At 34.8% G+C, this 18452-nt stretch overlaps 1 protein-coding gene across 5 annotated transcripts in view; it reads right to left on the bottom strand.

The window, feature by feature from the left end:
* hyd (E3 ubiquitin-protein ligase hyd) overlaps positions 1–18452 on the bottom strand; it is a 116367-nt gene that overhangs the window by 60214 nt on the left and 37701 nt on the right. For 4 of the 5 annotated variants that reach the window (XM_071596032.1, XM_071596034.1, XM_071596035.1 and 1 more), the window contains exons 15-16: positions 8441–8563; positions 7418–7678 (exon numbers count right to left, since the gene is read on the bottom strand). In XM_071596032.1, the coding sequence (XP_071452133.1) occupies positions 7418–7678; positions 8441–8563 (384 nt within the window). The remainder of the gene's footprint in view (positions 1–7417; positions 7679–8440; positions 8564–18452) is intronic. The other variant, XM_071596036.1, reaches the window with a different exon arrangement.

Below are 18452 nucleotides of genomic sequence, written 5' to 3'. Positions count from 1 at the left end.
TAAATAAATAGTTGAATGATTTCAAAAGATAGAGAAAGTTAGCGCTTGAAGGTTCAGAGGCAATGGGACCAAACTATATAAGATTCTATAAAGGTATCCAGGATAGATAACCACACACATCAATCATCTTTCTACCTAACTTTCCAGAGATATCTAAATGCTAAGGAATTAAGCACTAATCACCTCTATCAACACCTTAAAAATAGTTTAACATACCAATATTTACTCACATCTCTCAAATGGTCTAGTCTTCTGGGATAATTCAAGTGCTGTTTCTACAATATTCTCATTACAAAGAGTCATTTAAAGTCATTTTTGCAGTATTGCATCTCTAACATTGTTAATTATCTCCAGACAACTGTCTTTTGTTACTTCCTGTATTTTTTCCTGGTGTGTCTATGTAAATATTTCAATACTGATGAGTTCTGTCTTTTAACAATTTTGAACAACAATAAAAAGAAAAATGCTATCATTTCCTGCTCTACAATGATTTATGTAGAAGAAAAAAGCTACCATGCAAATCATTGAAGAAATATATTCGTCCATAAATAATCTCAGGATAAGTTGTCCCCTGCAGTATTTGGCCAAAATATATCTACATGGAGGAAATAATTGGTTTTTAAATTGTGCACTAGTTCAAAAAAGTATAATGTTTATTACAAATCTGGACCGTCTCCATATTTTTATATTAGTCCTATTTTGTAATAAAGTGAATGTTACATTTCTGTATGACTGTTGCATGCACAGCTTAACTGAATAGTCACTTATAAGTTGGTGCTTTCTGCCCTTTCTGCAAAAGTTTCTCAATGTAGCCAACAGTAAAAATGGTACAGCACACCATGTAAGTTTAAGACTTACTGCAATAGAAACTTGTTCTTTTAATGCAACAATTTCAGGGCGTAAAAATCATTCGCCTTGACTGGGACTCGAACCCAGATCCCTCAATATCCGGTCGAGTGCTTTAGCCACTTAAGCCACCGAGGCGTCCTCTTAAACTCTGAAATTTTGGGGCTTTTAAAGGAACTAGATGTTATGACGAAATACCGTACATACAATGTCACATGCATTCGTAGTCGTGCGCGAGGCGCCACTGTCCACGAGGTTAAAAGCCAACTTTATTCCTTTAAAAGCCCCAAAATTTCAGAGTTTAAGAGGACGCCTCGGTAGCTTAAGTGGCTAAAGCACTCGACCGGATATTGAGGGATCTGGGTTCGAGTCCCAGTCAAGGCGAATGATTTTTACGCTCTGAAATTGTTGCATTAAAATGCACATTAGCGGATGACTCCGTTAAAAGTTACTGTTGCGGCATCTCCCGCAGTTTCTTTGGACTTTGTCAAAGGGAAAACACCATACGTGTTTAAAGTTGGCTTTTAACCTCGTGGACAGTGGCGCCTCGCGCACGACTATGAATGCATGTGACATTGTATGTACGGTATTTCGTCATAACATCTTGTTCCTTTAAAAGCCCCAAAATTTCAGAGTTTAAGAGGACGCCTCGGTAGCTTAAGTGGCTAAAGCACTCGACCGGATATTGAGGGATCTGGGTTCGAGTCCCAGTCAAGGCGAATGATTTTTACGCTCTGAAATTGTTGCATTAAAATGCACATTAGCGGATGACTCCGTTAAAAGTTACTGTTGCGGCATCTCCCGCAGTTTCTTTGGAATTTGTCAAAGGGAAAACACCATACGTGTTTAAAGTTGGCTTTTAACCTCGTGGACAGTGGCGCCTCGCGCACGACTACGAATGCATGTGACATTGTATGTACGGTATTTCGTCATAACATCTAGTTCCTTTAAAAGCCCCAAAATTTCAGAGTTTAAGAGGACGCCTCGGTAGCTTAAGTGGCTAAAGCACTCGACCGGATATTGAGGGATCTGGGTTCGAGTCCCAGTCAAGGCGAATGATTTTTACGCTCTGAAATTGTTGCATTAAAATGCACATTAGCGGATGACTCCGTTAAAAGTTACTGTTGCGGCATCTCCCGCAGTTTCTTTGGAATTTGTCAAAGGGAAAACACCATACGTGTTTAAAGTTGGCTTTTAACCTCGTGGACAGTGGCGCCTCGCGCACGACTACGAATGCATGTGACATTGTATGTACGGTATTTCGTCATAACATCTAGTTCCTTTAAAAGCCCCAAAATTTCAGAGTTTAAGAGGACGCCTCGGTAGCTTAAGTGGCTAAAGCACTCGACCGGATATTGAGGGATCTGGGTTCGAGTCCCAGTCAAGGCGAATGATTTTTACGCTCTGAAATTGTTGCATTAAAATGCACATTAGCGGATGACTCCGTTAAAAGTTACTGTTGCGGCATCTCCCGCAGTTTCTTTGGAATTTGTCAAAGGGAAAACACCATACGTGTTTAAAGTTGGCTTTTAACCTCGTGGACAGTGGCGCCTCGCGCACGACTACGAATGCATGTGACATTGTATGTACGGTATTTCGTCATAACATCTAGTTCCTTTAAAAGCCCCAAAATTTCAGAGTTTAAGAGGACGCCTCGGTAGCTTAAGTGGCTAAAGCACTCGACCGGATATTGAGGGATCTGGGTTCGAGTCCCAGTCAAGGCGAATGATTTTTACGCTCTGAAATTGTTGCATTAAAATGCACATTAGCGGATGACTCCGTTAAAAGTTACTGTTGCGGCATCTCCCGCAGTTTCTTTGGAACTTGTTCTTTCTTAGAAACATGTTTATGACCAAAAAAGAGTTTTCTCTCTATATAAAGCTCACAATTCCAAAAAGTCACTTCCTATATTGAGTTCTAGTTATTACTGATGGTGATTTTATAATCACTCATTAATTAATTCTAAAGACTTAAAAGATATTACAGTCATTAGAGAGGGTATTTTATGCGACAGATGTGAGGACATCAACTGGGAAACAAATATTTACTGTGCATTTGTAAGATTTTGCATGAGATTATATGGTCCTTAAGTATAAGTATCGAAAAAGCATATTCAGTGAAAGTTTCAGAATATATATAAGACCTTTTTAAGCTAGTTCAATATGCACTAATAATATTACAGCACCATACCATTTACAAACATGGACAATGGCTTTATTTCATGCAACTGATGATTAGGTAGTTTTGCATCTACGTGACAATTAGGTAGTTCTATGTCTACAGTGTAACTGATAGTTCGTATATTGTATAGATATGAGAAAAAGTGCACACATAAAAATACTCATACATTTTGCTTTCTATGATAAAATTTCCATTGAACCGATGAAATGATAGATGACATAATAAATTGATGACTTTACTTTGAAGACTTCATGATTTATTATTTCCCTAAATTTATGTTGTTTACTTAATGCCCTTACATTTGTTATGCGAACACACAATATTATAAACCCATTTGTACACATTCAAATTTTCCTCAGTAAAAAAAAAGGATGACAGTAGATTGCTAACTATTTACAATCATTTGTGAATGAGATTGTAACAGTAAATAAAATTATATTAGCACAAAACACTAACAAATGCAACAATACAAAAAATCGAATAGATACCCCCAAGCCTCTTACAGCTACATTGATCAATTTTAAGTTTATTGACCAATTATGTAACAAACCAATATTATGAATTGAAATGTAATGAAATAATTGACTTGGTAATTCCACACACTTTTGTGTGGAATTACAAAGTCAATTATTTCATTACATTTCAATATGTTATGCAAATTCCACAAAGTTACGCCTGAGACAAAAATATTATGAAAATTACAGTCAATATAAAGCATGAGACCAAATTTTTTAAATCAATTTTGAATCATTTTCAATGCTATCTAGCCTCTTCTTATCTTTTACCCCATTAATATGCAGGAAATTCTTGACTCTTCCTAATCATTAGCATTTTACTTATACTAATGATAAGTAATGTGCATTTTTACATTTACACACAGAAAAAATTGAGTATGCCTGTCACCCTTTAGAGCTTGACAGCAGTCTCTTCGGTTGATATTTGTCTATCTGGGAATATAGAAGCAAAAAAGCAGTGCCTAATCTGAAGTATAATCTTATACTCTTCGTTTAATGGTAGTTTCATCAAAATTGTTTCCAATTTCATAGAATAATCCACCTGCAATTCATGATGAGTTTAAACTTTTTCACTTAGAGTTTTCGGCAGAAGATGTGATACTGATCGAAGTTATTCCTCCATCTGGCAGCGCTGTAAAATAACATTGCCAGACTTGGCAGCACATTAAATAACTTCCTTTGATCTTGTTGACCAACCAATCATTAAACTCTAGAACATTATCTCCAGTAGAAGCTTGAAATTAACATAATTTTTACTATAACATAAAAACAAACCACGCTCCACACAAAAATGGTCAGATAATAACTCTGCTGGTGTACCCTTAAAAATCATCTCAATAAATCTAAATAAATTTTCACGGGAGCAAATCAGCATTATAATTATTTGATAGTCTACAATTCAAGGTAAGTTATAGGTGGACACAAACTTAACACCCCTACAGTTATTTTACTAGCCTGACCTAACATGGCAAAAGCTGGCATCCAACATTACAATCAAGCCTTCTTTAATTCCAATTCCTCAAACATTCTAGCTTCCTTCTTTCCATCCAACATTCTTTACCTTCCCCTTCCTCACTTGCTTAACATTCTTTCCTGCATCATAGTCATCCACATCAAAATTAAAAGGGGATATGATACCAAAATGCTGGTAAGTTCACAAGAGTGTCTTATGCTGGCAAATGCTACAGAAGGATACATACTATAACTATGAAAAGAAAGCTCTGACTTCATCACAAAAGCATTAATGTTATAAACATGACAGATTTGAAAAAAATTTGGGATGGTGAATCTCCTTATCAGCATATTTCCATGAATTACAACATATAACATTAATTTATGTGAATGTGTGAATTCACTATTTCTCAATTTATAATTAAAATTTTCATTCAGCAACATAAAAAACCATCTGTCTTTCATTGGCAAAAAAGTGTATGCGAACAATACACAAAGAATTCTCACCTCATCCAGGTAAAAAATCTTTTTGTTCACAAGAGTAAAATGCAAGAGACCTTATTTACTCAGAATTCAAAGCTATCTGCTTTCTTCAAGCAATTTTTCAAGGTACACCCCATTGAATATACAACAAATTGTTTTCTGCATTGAACTTTGATTTCATCTGTTCTACTACCAGATTTGAAGTAATTGATAGTAGTTAGCCTTGCCATGCTCCTCAGTTTACAATGTTTTATGGGACCAATTCCATGAAGGATAACTTTAAAAGGATCTGGTATATTGATGAAGAGAATATTTATTGGCAAATACTTTGTTTTCTAGACTAAAACTAACAGTAAAATGATACAGCCAATAAATATTTTATAAGGAAAAACAAAATATCAGAGATAGAATGATTAAAATGTTTAATATGCTAAGTTTTGAAATGGCATATTAAAAAAAAGGTTAAATTCATTGCATATGCTATAAGCTAAATATTTCCTCCACATTCTACATTTGTTTACTTATGATTGCAAACTTTGTTGTTGGTAACAGAACTTAAATCACACAAATAACAATATAGATAAACAAAAGGTGCTCATGCTAAGATTTTAGTAAATTCTACTGAGCAAATTCAAAATAAAGAATGGAATAGGCAGCATGGAATATTGAAGAGTTGATTTATCCTCCAAATAATAGATAATTGTTTTATGAATTTTTTTCTAAATAAGATAAAAGCCTTGAAATTTCATGGATTACTTCATGGACACACGATTAAAAAACTTCCAAATATTCATAACCATAGAAACCATTAGTACATATGTAAATATCACCAATGGTGCACGGACAGATGTTCCGATTACTGCACACCCATATTTACATGATACTGTTGTATTCAGATTCCTAGTTTTTGTATGACAGTGGTTTGAAGGAAAGCAGAAAGTGAATTTACAAAATGTTCATTTCATAACGACTACCTCTTGGCTATGACAATTACACTTGTGGCGCATCCAATAATTTTAAATTCTTAAAAGATACCGCTTAACACTACCAAAAAAAAAAGGCATTCTTATTTTTTAATTGCTTCTTTCCCAAACTTTCACACCTGCTGCCTGAAGCTTTGACCAAGGTTACCAACACCAAATATAAATTTTAAAAACCGCAGTAGGCGACCAATTGTCTGAAACAGCAAGCATTGTCCCATAACGTTTTGGAAGATTAATACAGCAAGGAATGGAACCATTTTTCAGACATGAATATCACACAGGGTTTCACAAGACAGTTTAACCAGATTACATTTGAAATAAATTACAGCCCTAACATGGAGTACCAATGTGATAAAATAATTAAGTCAATCTTAAAAAGAAAAGATGCCATACTATACAGGCAGTAATTAGATTTAAGCTGCATCCAGAAAAAAACAAACCTTTGTGGCTAAAGATTACTTTCATAAACTTCTTATGGGCTCTTATTTAAAATATCATACATTACATAAGAACACATTTTATGCCAGTATATACTGTAAGTGAAAGGCCTATTAAATAGGTGATCTGATCTAAAGACAATGAGTTCACATTGTATGATTCAAACATATGAAAAATGAATTCATTAAGTCTGACTGCATAAATTAGCTGTTTTTTGCATTCTGACAGAATGAAGCAAACTAACCATTTCAATACATACTGCACTGCATAATGACATTCAGTCCTTTGACTTAAATTTTCAATCAACAGATATCAGATTTGGCAATTTCAATAAGATTTAACAAAGATTAATTTATAGAAAATAGTAAATTGCATTTTTAAAACTGATTTTATATCGATTTAAGAAAATATTAGCATTACCAGTAAATATAAAAATCAACTCATGGAAAACACCATGAAATAAAAACAGAATACCCAATGCACTCAGTGAATGTAATATTAGAATGAAATGGAACTTAAAATATCATTCATACCACCAATAAAACAGCATTCCAACAATCTATAACATGCAAGGATTATTAACAGTGCTAAAAACACTTTCTCAGTCATTATCTATAAGTGTAGTTAATTGGACTCATCAGTCCTCCCACTGCATAAGACAAAAACTTGGGGCAGTCTACTGGGGCCAGCCTTGTAAAAATTCTAACTTAAAAATTCCCTACAGATGAAATTTATTCACCACCTCAATAAAGCTAAAAAACTGCTCAATAGGTTATATACACATTCATATGCATATCTATAATTTTTGACACATATGGACCACCCTAGGTGGACTTGGCAAATAAAAGGCAAATCTACTATTATCATAGTTTAATAGGATGAAAAGTTGCCAGTAACACAATATGATTACACCAGGGCAAAATATGCTTAAGGCTGTGGTGGCATTAACTCTTGGCCCAAGTGTGACCTGCATGTGCAAGGCAAGAATAATGAAAAACAAATAAATGATTGCTAGCCTACCACTTGTGGTTGGCTTGGAAGGCGCAGCGGAGGAGGAGGAAGAGGGTCCTGTTGGTGTGGCAGCCAGGCCCATTAGGCTGTCTTCGTCTCCGCTCGTGGGGTCAAATGCCTCAGGAGGCCAGCTTAGAGTGGGGATGGCCTCGTCGGAAGGCGGTAAAACGGGAGGAGGCTGCTGCTGAGGAGACGATTGGGCCACGGGAGGAACTGCTGGGGGCTGCTGAGGGGGTTGCCCTTCTGAAGCAAGGTCACGTTCCAAAATAGCTTTGGGGTGAATTATGAGGAGTGGAGGGAAGGGTCAAAGGAGAGAGAGAGAGTCCATTGCCAGGGATTTGGGATAGTAACAGGGGAATAGTTCATTGAGGAGTACAGATCAAAGAAGAAGTCAGATAGTGTTTTAGAGGAGGTGTCAAATAATCCGACAGCACCAGACCAGGAAACACATACAAGAGAGAAATTGGGAAAGATATGTCAAAAAATCTGCTGAGAAGTTAATCGAAAAAATATATATATATTTAATATTATTATGGCCTCTACATGTTTACTTCACTGCATAAGCAGACACCCTAAGTAACAAGAAACTAAGGCAAAATCTACTCCTCATTGAAAACTATTTCACTGACAATACAATGAACTTTCATTTATAAAAAAATGATGCGCTTAACCTGCTTCAAGATGAAAGCCTTCATGCTGAAATTTCTCGCTTCAATACCTGCTTCCAAGATAAGTTATAGAAGTTGGTCCGAAAAATATTATGACAATACTGACACTTCAGCAAGAAGCAAGCAAATAATGTAAGCAAATAAAAATTTGGTGGAAAAATGCATCAATTACTTTCGTGAAAAAAAATTAATCAAACATAATTTCCACAAAACCTTGTGCCTGCAAAAGCTATTGATTCAAATTAGAAATACCTTATTAAAATAATAAATGGGATAACCTGCAGTGATGACACTATGAATTGAGCCAGAAACAACAAAAGGTGGGCAGCGAAGGCAGCTCGGCCGCTGTGCCTGTTCAACTTACCCGAAGATCTGACAGCAGTTGAGGCTCTCCTCATCATTTCCCTCAAGCTAACTGAGCGTGAGCCAAGTGCATTGGTGATAACGTTTATTGACTCAAGCCCTGAGCTTGTATTACTGCTGCTTTCTATGGAGCAATCGAAAATAGATGACATAATAAAATATGTTGCACTCAACGAGAACACATTTGTGTGACAAGGCTTCAAGTGCAGAGCAAATAAAAACAAAAGCAAGAACACACAATTGATGTCACTCCTTGCCTAACTCTACTTCTTCCTCTGCAGTGATTGGTGTTATATGCTATGCCTAGACATTCAAACTGCCTTCTTGAGTCATAGTACTGCCAAGTGTGCAGTTCATTGCACTGGCAATTGTTAGAACCCTCACATTCATGATTTTACACTTGCAGTTAGAAGTCAAGAACACAGATTTATGTTTTAAGCAGCATGTCATAATTTGGCTAACTTATCACACACAAACATTAGTTGGAAGCCTTCATAATAGCAAACAAGTGAAACATAACGTCTACTCATACATGGCTGATTCTTCCACCACCTAGAGTTTTTCTGAAATACCACAACACAGAAGCGGATTGAGAATTTACAGCAGCATGTATTATATTTTATCAATGTAAAATAATTATAAAAGAATAAGATTATTTAAAATATGGTATTACAGTGGATTCTTGTTAGAACATTCCTTGGGTAAATTATTCCCTTGCTAGCCTATCTATTTCTTAATATTTTGATCCTATCACATGAATGGAGTTATGGTGAACTGATTTTGGTATGTTTGACAAAAGAATGGACCTGAAACTTGTCCACATGCAAAACTTAACAAAGAAATCAAAATGCGACTCACTGTGAATATATATTGAATGACTTAATGCATTAAAAGACCATAATCACTTGAAAAAAATTAATACGAGCCATAAAAAGTTTGTCAAAGCAAAGAAGCATAGACAGTTTTAAAATGTAATACGCAAGATAAATTCATGAAAACATTCCTAATTAATGGGATGTATCTTTTAAAAATATTTTACATGGTAATATGAAAAAGTAATGGGTGGAAGTCATTTGCGCCATTAAAACTGTAGCAGGTGATGGAGGAGCAACTGTGCAGAAATACTTCGTGAAAAGAAAATAACTTAAACACAGAAGTTCTATGAGAGAGGAATGATAATCAAATAATAATACAGACACCAACAGAATAGAACCTTACACTGCATACTTAAAAAAAACATGAAAACAAAAATAAATGGAAGCTTTTCACTGTGATAAATGTAAAGTACATCTCATTGATGGTATATTTTTCGGAAATATAAGCAGTATTTCACCCCGTATCACTACTAGTTATTACCGCTTGGTGGTAGCCCACGATTTAAGGCAGGTTTTGGCAGACAAAATGAACATCACTACAATCCTCAGCTCCATCTACCAAGAGACACCCGAAAATACATTGAACTGTTCTTCATTCCACATACTTTCTACCTTCCTTCACTCCATCCAATATATTAATCCTCTTCCTCCTCCTACCTTGTTTGCCTAACATTCTCCCTTATCTCAGTCTGCAACATTCTATTCTTGAGTAAAATGCCATCCATATTTCCTTCCTGCATTGGATTTCTGCAATGCTTTCTAACCTCCCCCACTATGCCTAGCACTTCTTCGTTTTTTCCCTTTTAGTCCATTTAACCTTTTCCATCCTCCCAACCCACATTTCGACAGGCTCCAATCTATGCTTTGCTTCAATGACCATAGTTCCACCTTGTACATAACTATGCTCCTTATTAAAGATTTGATGAGCAATTTTGACGAGCCAACTCTCAACATTCTTATTCAACGTCCTCGTCATCAATTCCCTCCTTGTGAAAGCTTCTTTGCCTAATGAAATTCTACTTATTTTCCTATACTAATTTTGTTCAAAAACACTTCCAAGATAGGTAAACTGTTCCACCTGCTTTGGATTTTGTCCTATTTTAATGTTTAACTTACCATTTCTCTTTCACAAAAACCTCATAACCTTTGCTTTCTTTGTACTGATTCTCAGATCAGTGATTTTATAATGGGCTTTAAATAGCTTGCAACCCCTTGGCTGAATGACTAACTAACACTTGTCATCTGCCAACCTGGCTGATTTTATAATTTCCCTATTGCCCTTCATTTCCAGCACATTCCATGCCTCTCATACCATTACCCTAACACACATGCTGAGAAGTATAGGTGATAATAGACACCAGTCTCACTCCTCTACCTAACCATCTGTTCTCATCTGCCACAAGTTAGAGACATGCACAAATTGCAGATCTTTCCTACATATCCAATATTCATCTTCTATAACATATACCTTAATTCTACCCAATTTATTCTCTCAAATGTCTTATAAAAATCTATAAAACAAATAAATGCATCCTGATTATTCATTATGTTCCTTTTGGTTAATGACTTCATTATTGCTTTGGTATCATGGGTACCTCTCCTCATGCTGTCCTTATTGCCAAAATAACCATTTGCTTTCCTCTTCATCACCTTATTAATGATAGAGGTAAACATTTTAGATGTGGTTAAAATCTAACATTGTTCTTTAGTCCTTATGTATGCTTGCATTTCCCTTTTCTGTAAAAGAAGCTAACAGTGACCAATCAATCTTCTAGCCAATTTCCTCCCTCATATATGCTATGAATTAGTCCATCAAGACTTTCTCCCACTTTCTCCTAAATGCTTAAGTAGTCCTGCAAATATGTTGTCTACTCTCATGGCTTTATTTGATTTCAATTCCCTTAATGCCCTACCTATCACAAAACTAAGTATAACTGGGTTTAAGCTACCATGCCTACGTAATTTTCATTTTACGTCTTAACTTCTTGGCCTAAATATCTTTACCAATGAAATCCTAAATGTATTCTTTCCACCTCTCTCTCTCGATTCTTTTGTGGTTCAATTCAATTAGTTTTTTGGAAGGGGATCAGCATTCAGATTACGATTTAATGCTAATGCAGCATAATGCCAGAAACAAGAGGATAGTAAAAGTATCGCTACTAACGGTGGAAAGATATGGAAACAAAACATAGAAGCATTAATCAGGATGAAAATAAAGCAGTAGCAGGATGCAGTGAAAAAGTGTTTAAGTAAAAACAGGGAGATGGGTTAAGTAGAAAATGATCATATCAAAAGCAACAAAAAATACTATAGCATCAGTTAATTGGAAGAGGATAACAAAATCATGGATTACAGATGAATTTATTGGAAAGATAGACAAGATAAGAAAAGGGAAGAATGTAAATACAACACACAATACCTTGCTTAAAAGAGCTAGCATATCTTCAAATGGGTATATGCAACACATTTTGTCGGTGAAATTTCATGAAATATGCTTAGTGGTGAAATAATTAAATATGCCTTTCAAATGACTGTATTTTAACAAGGACAACAAAAATGAAATTGTTGTCAGGTGCATAGAGACACTTTTGATCAGTTGGCAGATGTGGAAAGTTTAACCTTTACGAACATGTCTGTAGGGATAATACTTAACTCTGCAGGTTGATTCCAATAGATGAAATGATTGAGGAAATATAAAAAGAAAACATGACACCGCAAAAGAAACAGCCCGAATTCATTTAAATGTTTGAGGTGGAAATTGTTTTGCTTTATTTTTAATAATATAGTGCATTTGTTTAATATAATGATTTCTTTTTAGCTTTATGCTGGGACCTCATTGCACTATACTACCTTGATCAAAAAGTTCCCGGAATAACCACCGTGTGGCGCTCCCATCGTTCCGATTTGAGTTCTGTTTTTTTTTGTTAAATTGGTACATCTGTTGTTGATATTCCCTTTAAATCTTAGTGTCATAACTTGACATTTGCAAAAGTTACGTAGCCAAGAGTACATCTATCTCTGTGTGTGTTGGCGATTTTTTACAATTGCAGAAATGGATTTAAATTTGCAACAACGAACTTGTATTAAATTTTGCGTAAAAAACGGATTTAGTGGCACACGGACGTTGGAAATGTTGGAAAAGTGTTTCGGCAACGATTCTCTAAAAAAAACGGTCGTTTACCAGTGGCACGAGCGGTTCAGAAGTGGTCGTGAGTCAATCGAAGATGATGAACGCAGTGGCAGACCATCGACATCGAAAGTCGGTGAAAAAATTGATAAAGTAAAAGAAATGTTGGTCAATAACCGCAAATTAACCATCAGAGAAATAGCGGAGGACTTGAACATTGCCTATGGATCCGCCCAAGACATTGTGGTTAATGATTTGGGTTTCCGTCGAGTAGCAGCAAAGTTGGTGCCAAGAGACCTCAATTTCATGCAAAAAAGAGACCGTGTTGACGTCGCAAAAGACATGATTTGCGAGGCTGAATCCGATCCCACATTCATCAAAAGGATCATTACTGGAGACGAGACGTGGGTTTATGAGTACGACACGCAATCCAGACATCAGGCAAGTGAATGGCGTTCACCAAATGAGCCGAGACCAAAAAAACCACGTCGTTTTCAGTCAAAAAAGAAGGCAATGCTGACGGTTTTCATGGATTACAACGGTGTAGTGCATCATGAATTTTTGCCAGAAGGCCAGACAGTAAACAAAGAGTATTATTTGGGCGTTATGAGACGTTTGCGTGAAGCAATTCGCCGAAAGAGACCAGAAATGTGGGCAGAAAACTCGTGGATTTTGCACCATGATAACGCACCGTCGCACAGTGCTATCATTATTCGTAATTTTTTGACGAAAAATGCAACAAATACCATCCAACAGCCACCGAATTCACCTGATTTGGCTCCCTGTGACTTCTTTCTGTTCAATCGAGTTAAAAAACCATTACGGGGAACGCGTTTTAGCAGCCGAGAGGAAGTAATGGAAAAATCGCAGGAAGCACTGATGGACATACCGAAAACCGAATATAAAAAATGTTTCGAGGATTGGATCAAGCGCTGGCATAAGTGTGTTGCAGTCGATGGGGATTACTTTGAAGGAGACAATATAGATTTAGATGAATAAACTTGTACTTTTAATTTTCTGAATAAATTCCGGGAAATTTTTGATCAAGGTAGTATATTTTGGAAATTTGCCAATTCTTATTTTTTTCTTTCAAAATTTGAGAACTTGGATCAAGTATTTACCAGTGCCATAGCTATTACATTATTCAATCAGGTTGATGGTTACATTCATGAATTGAAAATGTTTGACTCAGTGAATAAAAAGTAAGCAAATAGTGTATTTCAATTTAATAGCATTGGAAGTAATGTGTGCAAATTAACTGCCTCCTATATATTTGGTTATAGTGCAATACATTGTTTTCCACTGATTATCTTGAGAGGGATAAGAGGTGAATGACAGCAACTGTACAAGACCAATGTTTTCTACACTGAAATTACACTACCCATAATTAAGAATTGTTTTGCATGCTTACCTAATTAGTAAAATCAGGTTCCTTAACATAAAGTGCTAACTAGAGTCCACTGCATAAAATGTTACAAAATAAACTTTCAATCAATTGCTGATTGTTGAAAACTAAAAATTTAGCATGTAATAATGTATTTTACATTAGATGTAACACCAATTTATTTTACAAGTAATGAGACACTGCTGCCACACTACTACATGAACACCCAAGACATGGATTCCATGCCAAGGCTTCCGCGGTGTGCAGATATTGAAGACCTAAGAAATGAGCCATATGTAAATGACATGAATTCATTTAGTGAACATACAAACATCAAATTCAGTTCATTGCCAGTACGACAATCTCTGCTCATCTATATTACCTCCCGTGAGCAGCTACTAAGGCATGCCATAAGATGTTTTAGGATAACAGCCATTATTTTTATGTAAAAGATGTAAGACATGTATTTGATTTTTCATAAAGGAAAAAAAAGGCTAGTAATAATGAACGATTTATAAGTGTATGTCTTTTTAGCTTAGTACCATTTGTAACAGTATTAGTTTTTCTAAATCCTCAAAGCTAATTAATTCATACGGAAGTACTAAACAGTAAATAAATTGAAAATATTCCCTACTTGATGCCCACCAATGAATTATGGATCATTTAGTATATATAAAATTCGAGAGAGATTAAAAAAAAAATTTTTTTCTGCTCACCTTTGGTTCACCTTTAATTATTCAAAATCGCATTGAAGCTTGCCTTTTCAGTTACTTAGTGCCTTAATTGAAATGGCCATACTGAGAATTTCATGTTGATCTTGGAAAGTTTTATTTATTTCAGATGGAATGAAATATGAATATTTTGCAACTTTTCAGCAGAATTGTAGGGGAAAAAGTCAATAAAAATATTGTGCAATTTTTGTATTTGTTATTAATAGGGGTGTGCAAAGCCATCATTTTTCCAATGAATTGAAATTACTTATTGCTTAACAAATTAAAGAAATCCAAACAGCTTAATATTTCCATTCATGCACATTCTTAATTAGATACTAATCGACCAAGTTCGACAGCATGAGATTAAGAGCAATGCTATCCATGGAGTAAGTAACAGATATAACTTGGCAAAAAAAATCAGCTAACAATCAACTCAAATCAAAAAAGTTTAATGATCAATAGAGAAATTTTATGGGCTGTAGTAGTCCACCGATAGACCATTATACTACTGACCAGAGGGACTGGGTTTGATTTTATAGACATTTTACAAGAAACAGCAATTGTCCAATGCTTTATCTTAGTTCTCCTATTTGAAATTTAAGTATAATTTCCTAAAATAGGATACCTATATAATTTCTTATTGAATCTGTAAAATATAGATGCTTCTGCTAGTCACATTTTCCATAATTGTGTACTAAATGACTGCCTACGTGAAATGGCAGCAATAAATAATTCAATGTCCAATGAGTCCAATGGTTTACAGAAATTCATCATGTTTAAAGCATCCATTTAAATACAGATTTCATCGCTTAAAACCAACTTAAAACCAAATTTTGTTTATAGGTAGAGCAAAAGTGACACAAATTAAAAGCAATGGATAGAAGAGAGACCTTTTCCTGCACAAATACATATTTTGAAAAGTTAAACCAAAGTACTGTTTTAAAAATCACAATGAAAATGGTAAGGATACAGACAGTATCAAAAATTGCAAGTGGGTTACTATAAGAAAATTTGGACAACCTCAAACTCTGAGGTGGCCGATGAAAGACCTCCCATTCATTACCTTCGTATTCTACAAATGCATGGTGTACTGGAGTTATCACAATGGAGGGTCCCATAATCATTCCCCTTTTAAAGTTATTACAGCCAAATTAATGTTCTGGGGAGTAAATAAAAGTACTTTTGATTTTGAACATTGTCTCCTCCATCCTCACATTGAAAAATTGTGCTATGGGGTCAGTAAGATTTAGGTGACTTTATTTGCACATTTTTACAAGCAATAGAGAAATTTTTCACTTACAAAGAAATATCCATTTATTCATTCACATTGAAGCCAAACATCAAGAAAAAAATATAAAAAAGCTATTTTGTGGCATATTTAAAGTGTCACCAGCTGACTATCTACAGAAACTATATTAATCCCTAGATGCAAACTAATTTCATTAAATCCATGGGAGTATATAATCACATTTCCATACAAAAAAATAAAGCTCTCAAAATATTTTACCAGCATAAAAAGTTATGCATGTAAATATGTATTTCAAACTGCGGATGGTAACTAAAAAGAATATGATTGAGAATAGCATCCGACTGAGCACACATTGACGACTGTTTCCATTTCGTAACTTTTGATTGATATCGCAAAAGTTCTTGTAATTGAGTGGCAAAATCGTTGACCTAGCATTGAAGTTCAGTGTGAGTAAATGAAAATGTGGAACTATGGCATCATCCATAAATCTCCCGAGTAAATAGCTAGGCTACCTAAATATATCCTTACTTATCAATAGTAACAATGAGAAATATGAATGCCTGTTCTAAGACCACAAAATACAATGAAATGACTTTTTCCAATGCAAATTAGTTAGTTATTATTATTGGCTGTTCAAGGGTAAATAATCTATGCAGTGAATATATCCTAACAGTTATGGTAAAATTTCACAAGATATCTTGGTATGCAATATTTGTAAGTGATATGCTTCACATATCAATCATCACTGGTCTTTTGGAAACATTTCTAATTGTGGCACAAATATTTTCAATATTATAGGCATACACCTTCATAATCACTATATTTTACAATTTTGGAATTTTTCATACAAGGAAGGTTCATAAAGTAACCCTAATTTCAGTTAATGAATATTTTTGGATACTATTTAATAAAATATTGACTGATTTGGTTCTGAATCGATAATAATATAGCTTTGCACATCCCTATTGAATACCAATCATCATGAATTTGCAGTTCATGTCTCATGGACAGAGATTTTTGCGGGTTTCTCAATGGTTCATGTTACATTGAGCAGTATAATGGCCAAGTATGTGTGTAATAAGATATACACAGGGCTGTAACTCTTATTTATAATGAAATATTATGGATAAATTATTTGATGGCTGTGGAGTTACGACAATCTCAATTTGTTCCATAAATAATTACACCAGGGTTTTTACCATCGCAATTGTATCAGTAGGCATAAAATTAACAGAATTTGTTAGGGGTAGTTCGGATCTCTTTCGTTCACTTATAGACTCCCATTTGGGTGGGCATTATTCGCATTAATATATCTAGTAAATGAAAAATGAATCTTAGAAATAAATATAAATGCTCTCATGATTAGCATTAAAGCCAAAACAAAATCAACTCAAAAAGGTAGAAGCATACATTTTTTGTGTGCATTGTTAACACAATTTATTCTTGATTTCCATTCCTTTAAGCAATGAATAACAATGCAACAGAAGGCAGACTTTGAGAGCTTGAGATAAAGTTAGGCTCTAAGCAACTAGACAGCCCAACTGCTGAATCAAAAACTGGACCTAGAGTTCACAGCAATGAGTAGGAGATCTAACCACAATTAAGATCCATAATGATGTGTTTGGTAATGCTAGAACAGACAAATTCATTGCTGCTTTTTACATTTTTTTGTACTTATTGCAATGGGCAATATTTATATATTTCATTCCCTTTAGATACATGATACTTATGGTTAGCTTTCACGGGCAACTCTCAATTATGAAAGGAGTCAAGTTCTTAATTTGACTGGTGGAAAAGAATTATAGTCTTAAATACAGAATTAAAATTTTCAGCTTAACGTTTTCTGTATATTTTTAGGAGGAAATTTTGACTACTTTATATTTTATTCTTAGATAAATATGCTTCATAGCCAATCAGGAAAAGACATTTTCAACGCCATTTTGAAAATTTGATGAGAAATTAACAATGGAATACCCTCTTTGCAATATTTTAACACTTAGGGTTGACAATAAAAGTGATTTAGGAAAAAATCTCATTAATAAGAAAAAAATCATTCATCAGAGAAAGTACCAACATGCAAAATAAATAAATTCCATTCTTGGTTAATTTGAAATAGATGATAGAAGAATTTAAAAGAGATTTTTTCTCCATAAGCAATGAAGTTGATACGCACTGGTTTGAAGAATACTTATTTTAAAACAATTTTGTAGCAAATTCTCAACTATTATTTCTTTCATAAACTATGAGAAGTACTTCAGGCAGCCAGAAAAGGTTCTCTTCAGAGAATTACAGGCTGCTGGAAGTTGTTTTATTTACTAATTCAATCAACCAGCAATAAGAAGAGCCGTATTACAGAATTATTCAATATTGAGGGTTGCCTGCTTAGCTTTTTTTGTGAGATCCAGGTGAAGGCAATAGCATTATAAAATCAAGGCATGCTGTGATGCTTAGTTAACAGATGCATTTGGCCAAAGCATTGGATAAGGGCATAACACCAGGTGTCTACAAATAACTGGAGACCAAAAAATTCGAGTCATTTTATATCGATACATGAATGCCTTTAAGTTTAGCAGACCAGGATTCCCAGTTTACAAATGCTGTTGCCTTCATATGGTGCTACACTAGCTGCATAATATAATACTCTCTCACTGTATAGAAGGAGCGG

Source organism: Hetaerina americana, unplaced genomic scaffold (assembly GCF_022747635.1).
Source record: "Hetaerina americana unplaced genomic scaffold, ioHetAmer1.1.p SCAF_73, whole genome shotgun sequence".
In the NCBI taxonomy this organism is placed as follows: Eukaryota; Metazoa; Arthropoda; class Insecta; order Odonata; family Calopterygidae; genus Hetaerina; species Hetaerina americana.
Note: the sequence above shows the minus strand (reverse complement) of the source record. Positions and strands in the feature narration are given on the sequence as shown.